At 46.5% G+C, this 7,500-nt stretch overlaps 1 protein-coding gene across 1 annotated transcript in view; it reads right to left on the bottom strand.

Annotated features, from left to right (window-relative positions):
- Positions 1-7,500, bottom strand: part of LOC308382593 (double C2-like domain-containing protein alpha) — a gene marked incomplete at both ends in the record, with an annotated part of 18,902 nt that overhangs the window by 10,243 nt on the left and 1,159 nt on the right. Inside the window, 2 exons of the mRNA XM_080860988.1 lie at positions 6,033-6,107; positions 7,435-7,500. The exon at positions 7,435-7,500 is cut by the window's right edge and continues 14 nt beyond it. Coding sequence (XP_080717114.1) covers positions 6,033-6,107; positions 7,435-7,500 — 141 coding nt within the window. The remainder of the gene's footprint in view (positions 1-6,032; positions 6,108-7,434) is intronic.

The raw sequence follows: 7,500 nt of genomic DNA, 5'->3' as shown, positions 1-7,500 counted from the left end.
CTCGTCATGGGCTTCTCTTGCCAGCAGGGTTGCAAGCCATGAACGAAACGGGATTAAAGGAACCGCTGTTCCATCTTCATTCCATGACTGGATTCGTCCTCCACAAACAAGGATTCCTGTATACTCGTCCTTGTTGACCACTAAACGATTTAGTGTTGAGTCAAGGAACGGACTGCCATCTTGGGCTGCGAGGACCAGGTCCTGGAAAGCTTGCGCCCTTTCCTCAATGGTTAGGATTGCATGGTTTGCCTCCCACTTTGATGAATCTGGTGCCTGGAATCTCCTCAACCAGGTTTCTGCAGCTCGTCAGATCCAGGCTATAGAACCACACAGCTTGGACAGGGAACTGAAGCGTTGAGGTTCCACAAGGCGTGCCAGTCCAATAGCCCAAGGCCTTGTTGTTGCACACAGGGCAGCTGATGATGTCGGTCTTCTGTCAGCTCCCTCATGCTTGATTTCTGCTTTGATGTCAGGCTTGTGGGGGCCAGTTCTGTCTTTTGACTGGGCCCTTGTGATCACAGCTGAGAAGGCTTTCCGCTGAAGTTTTCCGACATCCTCAGCAGCAGAGGATGTAATCTCACTGGCCATCTTCATAGGCCAGTCGGTTTCAGGCAATTTCAGGAACTCAGGGCCTTTCTGCCACTCTGACTCCTCATTGAGTTTCTCAGGAGTTGCACCTCTGGTAAGGATATCAGCAATGTTTTGTTTGCCTTCAATCCACCTCCAATCTTCTACCTGGCCGGCTTTCTGAATCTCGCCGATTCGATTAGCAAAAAAGGTCTGGTAGCCGTAGCTGTCCTTTTGGATTGCTGCCAGGATTGTTTGGCTGTCTACAAAGTGAATCCATCTCTTGACTTGAATGTGGCAGTGTTTCACAAAGTACTTTTTAAGGCGGGTAGCAAAGACTGCACCACATAGTTCCGCCTTGATCACATCTCCCTTTTGATCAAGAGGGGTAAGTTTTGCCTTGGATTCCACCAACTTCACCACAACTTTTTCTTGGGTTTCCCACCGCAGGTAGAGCACAGCTCCATAGGAGGATTCGCTCCCGTCTGAGAAGGTGATCCCTGTTGGTGGGTCTTTGGCTCCAGGCGGTGTGAGACTCCTTTCAAACTTGACCTGGCCAAGTCTCACGTATTCTTCAAAGAGCGTTATGGCGTCTTCTCGAAGTTTTGGTGAGAGAGGGATGTCCCATGTATCCTTAGATGGATTGTCCTTTCCAGCTTCCTGGAATGATTCTCGCACCAACATCACTCCCTTCTGTTTGGTTGGTGAAGCGAGACCAATCGGGTCATACAATGATGCAATCTGGCTGAGAAGAATGCGTCGGCTAAGGGGATTTGGTGTTCCTTCCCTGACATCCTCCAAGCTGAGGTTGAGTCCCGTTCTCATTTTCCCTCTTCTCTTGGAAAAGTTGATGGACGTCAGCAACCTTAGCTTATCCGTCTCAGGCTCATAACCGACCCCAAGTGCTTTGTTCTCCTCATCATGCCTTTGGTTGGGCAGTACCAGGATTCTTGGTACAGTTATTTCTGCACTAGAGTCAGAAGTTGCTTCAGCAGAGGCTCCACCCCTCCCACTTTGGTGTGACAGGACCCAAGGTTTCTCAGTGTTTCTGAAGGTTGCCTCTACAGCCTGCCGGTTGTCTGGCAGTGTTGTGATGTCTGCCTTCCAGGGATAGGCTGCATCCCAGTGGGGAGAGTTACTGTGTTTGTCTGCCAAAACATATGTTAAACATTCTTTTATTTTTTCCAGGCCCCGTTCTTCCTTGAGGGTCATTTCTTTCCCTCCAGGAGGGCACCTGCCACACTTGCAACCGCCACATTGAGGACTGCACGCCGCTCCGATGCTATCCCATCTTAACCACCCGAAGACCTCTTTGTTGGTGTTTGCGGTGTTTCGGACAAGCGCATTCCCTTCCTCTTGAGGTATGATGGTCTCTCTATATGCCATTGAGGCCGATCTCATTGTCCTAGCCAGGTGAGTTTCAGAGCGGTACACAGGCAGGTCGACTGTTTCCATGAGATTGGGATGGGTTCCCCCGACCGTCTTTCCCAGTGGGCCATCCCAGAGGACGAGGTCTCCCACAATCCTGGTTGGCTGGGGAACAAGACGGCCTTCCCGGTGACTAATAAGGAGATCAATCTTTGTGGGACGGACCAGTTCGTCTCTGGCTACATTGGGGAAAAACTTCTGCAGTTGCTCAGCAGTGACTGGTTGGGTCACTTCCGCAATGTTTTCCAGGCCATAGCAGAGGATTCTATGTTCTGCCACTTTTCCCTTGGATGCCTTCACCTTCAGCCGCAGGGAATACCTTTTGGTCAGAACAGTTTTCCTCATTCCCCCAACTCCATGGACTATAAGTCTGATGTTCTCACCACATAACCCAAGGCGATCGGCTGCTTCATTGGTGATATAATTGGTGTCCGATGCGAGGTCGATTAAGGTACCAATAAGGCAACCTGAATTTGTTGTCACTTCCATCAGCATCATCACCACTGGATGTTCTTGCAGTCCATCTCCTGCCTTGGCCCGTACAGTTGAGGAAGTTTTGTTTGAGAAAGCATTCTTGTACTTCTCTCTCTGTTCTGGAGTAAGCTCTGCCAAAAACTCCTCTTGCCTGTCGGTTAGGCCAAGTTTCTTTCCTCCAGGTTTTACAGTGCTTTTCTCCTCACTGTTGCGGTCCTTCTTTGGAGTCAGTGGCTTAGGGCACAGAAGGTAATTATGGTCTGACACACCTCCTTTCTTACAGTCGGCTTTTGGGCAGAGGTATCTGGTTGTGCATCCTTTCCCATCTTTGGGGTGGGGCCATAGACACTTGTCGCATAACTCCAGCTTCTTCAAATGGGCTTTTTTATTTGAAAGATCTTGCTGTCTGAAGACTTTGCACGCAAATAACTTGCCAGCATGGGAGTCATCGTCACAGACAGTACATCTGGGATGGTCGTCCTTCTGACCTACTGTGGTCTTAGTGAAAGCCTTCCTCTCTTTTTTATCTAAGCAGTCTGTACTGCTTGGTTCCAACTGATCCAGCTCTTCAAGAATCTCCTCCTGCTTCTTCAAGAACTCCAGGAGGCAATCAAAGTGATCCAATCGCGAGAACTTGTTTGCTGGATTAGTTTTGTGCGTAATCCAGTCCTTCTTGAGTGAGCTAGGAAGTTTGCTCTCAATGGATTGAGCTACAACACGGTTCTTTACAGCGTCCTCTTCACCAAGGATCTGGAGGTTGCACAGCGCTCTTTCCACAGCCTGGATCAACTCAATGGTTCTTCTGGGATTGTTACTCTTGACAGGGGGAAGAGACTGAACGTCATTTGTGATCATTAGGACAATTTTTTACTTATTCCCATATTTGCTGTCTAACAGCCTGAATAGGTCATCGGCGGATCCACAGCTAGATAGGACGAGATCCTTCTTGACATTTTCATGAAGACTATTTAATAAGTGAAACTTCTTAACACATTCCGCACCTTGTGGGTTACCCAACTCTTGCAAATCCCCCCATTCAGTCTTCCAACGGTAATAGTCTCTTATGTCACCATTGAAAGTGGGTAGCCGTGCTCTCTCAAGACTGATCTGAGGCTTGACAGCATTTCTCTCGACCATTGCTGGGCTGCCTTGCTGTAAAAGGGGGCGGGTGCTCATGTTTGGGGCCTTTGCCTCCATTTTGGGCTTCAGCTTGAGATCGGGAGACATTTCAGGGAGGGAGAGGAGAGAATAATCTGTAAGCGGATCAACATTCACCCTACCATCATCTCCCGGGTTTCTTTCTCTACCCTTCACTTGGTCTGCACCATCCTCCTCTAGCTTGTCCGACAGAGCCAGGACTCTCTTTTTAAGCGCCTTGTGGCGTGTCCTGAGATCTAATGTCTTTGCACCAGGAACCAACTCCTTCCACTCAAACAGCATTTCTCTGAGTTCAGCGACCTCTCTTTCAAGACCCCTGTTTCTCACTCTGCGGTCCTTGATTGACCTTTGAGGATTATCTTCCTCCTCCTCTGCCTGAGTGATGGCTGACTCAGCTGTTTTGGCCTGCTTAAAGAACGCCTCCTCTGCATAGCCGGTCCAAAAGGTTTCCTGGGTAGCTCTCTTTACTTCAAGGAACTTGTCCTCACACTCCGCTGTCTTCACATCAATTTGGTCAGCAGATGCTACTCTCTCCTCATCTGTTGACTCCCTCAGAGCTTCGGCATACTCATGTCCCGCATCTGTGACCTTAGAAAAATCCATCCGGAAACTTTTCCATTCTCTGAGAATTTCAGTCGGTTCCAAGAGTCCCTGTTTGGTGAGAATGTGAGCCCTTTTTGTGAATGAGGCCTGTGCTCTTGATCGCACACTTTTGAGTTTCTCCAAGTTTGCCATTGTTACTCCCTTTATGTTGACTGGAGAGCTGTCACTGCCAATGTGTAGGCACACTCTTTTATTCCTAATCAACGGGCAGTTTGATTAATAGTAAACTTGTGGTTAGTCAAAGAAGTGAGAGGCCAGCCGGTCATGGACTAATTGAGTCTCCTTAATGAGGAAGTCCGTAGCTGCTTCTTGCTGCACTCAATCCAGTGCAGTGGGCCTCGGTTTATAACTGTTCGGTTCTTTAAGATTTTCCCCACCGAACGGGGAGTTAGGAGAAGACACGTTGTTATAACTCTTTGTAGTTTTATTCAACTTTAGTTTCTTATACAGTTGTCCACAAATAGCAGGTTATAAACCTGTGGAATAGAAAGGCTTAAGGTGTAAACAGCAGTACTCATAACCACATACATCTTTTATGATTAATTTTGAATAATGTAAATAATAATGTAAATGTATATAAATAAATATATCATATAATTACACACAATATATCCATAAACTACAATATTATTAGTGTTTAGTTTTATAAATAACCACAGCAATGCAACAACTTCACACATAAGCAATACTGCACATTAAATATTAAACACTACATTTCCACACACAAGCCACATTGCTTAAATTAAATGCACAAGTGTCAATGTTACGCATTAACACAGTCCAGAAAAGTATTCAGTTTGCTGGCCTAAGTGCAAACCAGTGAATGTAGTTTTAAATAGCAATGTAGCACATCAAACCGTTACCAACACACAGCGGTTAACTACATTACCCAGCCTGCTATGCAAGCAACTATGCGAAACAGAAAGTAAACTCGTGACAATGAAAGCGCTATAATTTAAACACTCGCTGGAATATAATCACGAAGACTATCAAGCCGATAACGTTAAACATAAGATCCCAAACAATGTTTGACAGCGTGACTAAAGCAAGTCAACAAGCATACGAACCCAACGCAAACAAACAAGTTTAATCCAAAGTTTAATGAATGGAACTAGCAGTTTACCGGTGGCGTATCTCTCCTAACAAGACGGCAGTTAAACTACGTGCGCGCTCCCGTTTATAACCCGTGCTCGTTCAACAGTGGATTTTAACATGCATTTGGGATTTTATTGGTCGACATTTCAATTCGGGTAACTCAGGTACGTGAACTTCCCACTTATCCACCTGCATTTAATTGCTATGGCGCACCCGTGATATAGTGAGCGCAACACACACACTCACCACACACATACCTCACGTTAATATAAAGGCCGACACAAACTCTTACTAAATCGATCTTTTCAAGTTATTTGTTAATACATGTGCCGTGTGTGTGGGTGAATTTGTGTGTGTGTGTGAGAGAGAGGTATGTGTGTGAGAGAGATACGTTTAAGTGTGTGGTGTGTGAGAGCGGTGTGTGTGTGTGATAGATATGTGTGTGTGTGAGGTGTGTATGTGTCTGTGTGTGAGGTGTGAGTGTGTGAGAGAGGATTGTGTGAGGTGTGTGTTTGTGTGTGTGAGGTGTGTACGTGTGTGTGAGAGAGGGAGGTATGTATGTGTGAGCTGTGTATGTGCGTGTCTGAAGTGAGTGTGTGTGTGTGTGTGTGTGTGTGTGTGTGTCTGTGTGTCTGTGTGTCTGTGTGTGTGTGTGTGTGTGTGTGTGTGTGTGTGTGTGTGAGAGAGAGTGAGAGGTGTGTGCTCACCTTACAGGCACCAGGCAGAAGGTGCAGTTTGACATAGGGGTCTGCCAGTCCATTGAAATCCATGGGCTTCAATCCCTACAGTGCAACACACACACACAAACACAGCTTAAGTCCCTACAGTACAACACACACACACACACACACACACACACACACACACACACACACACACACACACGCACACACACACACACACACACACACACACACACACACACACACACACACACACACACACACACACACACACTGCTTCAGTCCGCACTGGGCAACACACACACACACACACACACATGGCTTCAGTCCCTACTGGGCAACACACACACACACACAGCTTTTACGAAACATTGCCATGAATCATGGATGTGTCAATGACATAAATGAGGATAGATTAGAGGACTTTAGAAGACGTGAGGTTGAACTGCATGTGCCGATGCCATTAAACCCAAATGCCCCAGCAGCAGCACGAGAGAGGAGAGCTCACCTGACAGAAGCGCTACTTCCTCTATAATGAGGTAAGCAAACCATTGCCATCTCCAGAGTATTGCTTAAGCAAATTGCAATATTATTACCATGCATACATAACCTAGTGATTCAGTGAGGGTGAACCCAAAACATCGGAAAGTATGTTTTTGTGACTTTTATTTCAAATATGTTGCCACCAAAAAACGAATGCTAGTAACTAAAAAAAATACAAAAGAGAAATGAAAAATAGAAACATTTCTCCAAACAAGCATGGGAAAATATTGCCGTGATTGCTTCTGGTAACACACGTTCTGGTGGCCTCACGGTCTTCTTCCAGGTAATTCCGCCATTATAATAACAAGCCGCTATGGAATATGCGCTCCTCGCTCTTAAAGGGAATGTGAGATGACGCTCTGATTGGTTTATTGCATATTACGCCCAAACCACACCTATGGCTGAGTAACCTCCTTTGGACCAACCCATTTGACATTTGCACCGGACGCAAGTGTGTTTTTTCCGCCGTTTTAATAGCAAATGCGCCATAGAGCCGCCCACACAGCTACTTGCGTTTGGCGCTGTCCTATTTGCGTTTCTGATCGTTAAAATAGGGCTCATGGTCTGGTAACTTTATCAGGGTAACAGTGTGGCTGTTTGTGTGTATTTTTACGTGTGGCTGTGTGTGTGTGCTTTTGCGAGTGTGTGTGTGTATGTGTACGTGTGGCTGTGTGTGTTTATCTGTGGCTGTGTGTGTGTGTGTGTGTGTCAGTGTGTGTATGTGTGTGTGTGTGTGTGTGTGTGTGTGTGTGTGTGTGTGTGTGTAAGTGTGTGTGTAAGTGTGTGTATGTGTTTGTGTGGCTGTGTGTCTGTGTGTGTGTGTGTGTGTGTGTGTGTGTGTGTGTGTGTGTGTGTGTGTGTGTGTGTGTTTGTGTGTGTGTACCTTTGCTCTTTGGAGGGTGCAGTGCAGGCTGCTGGTTGATGTTTCATATCGCAGCTCAAAGTCCAG

This window comes from Sprattus sprattus, assembly GCF_963457725.1.
Source record: "Sprattus sprattus genome assembly, contig: scaffold_153, whole genome shotgun sequence".
Lineage (NCBI taxonomy): Eukaryota > Metazoa > Chordata > Actinopteri > Clupeiformes > Clupeidae > Sprattus > Sprattus sprattus.
The sequence above is the reverse complement of the archived record's forward strand: the minus strand, read 5'-3'. Positions and strand labels throughout refer to the sequence as shown.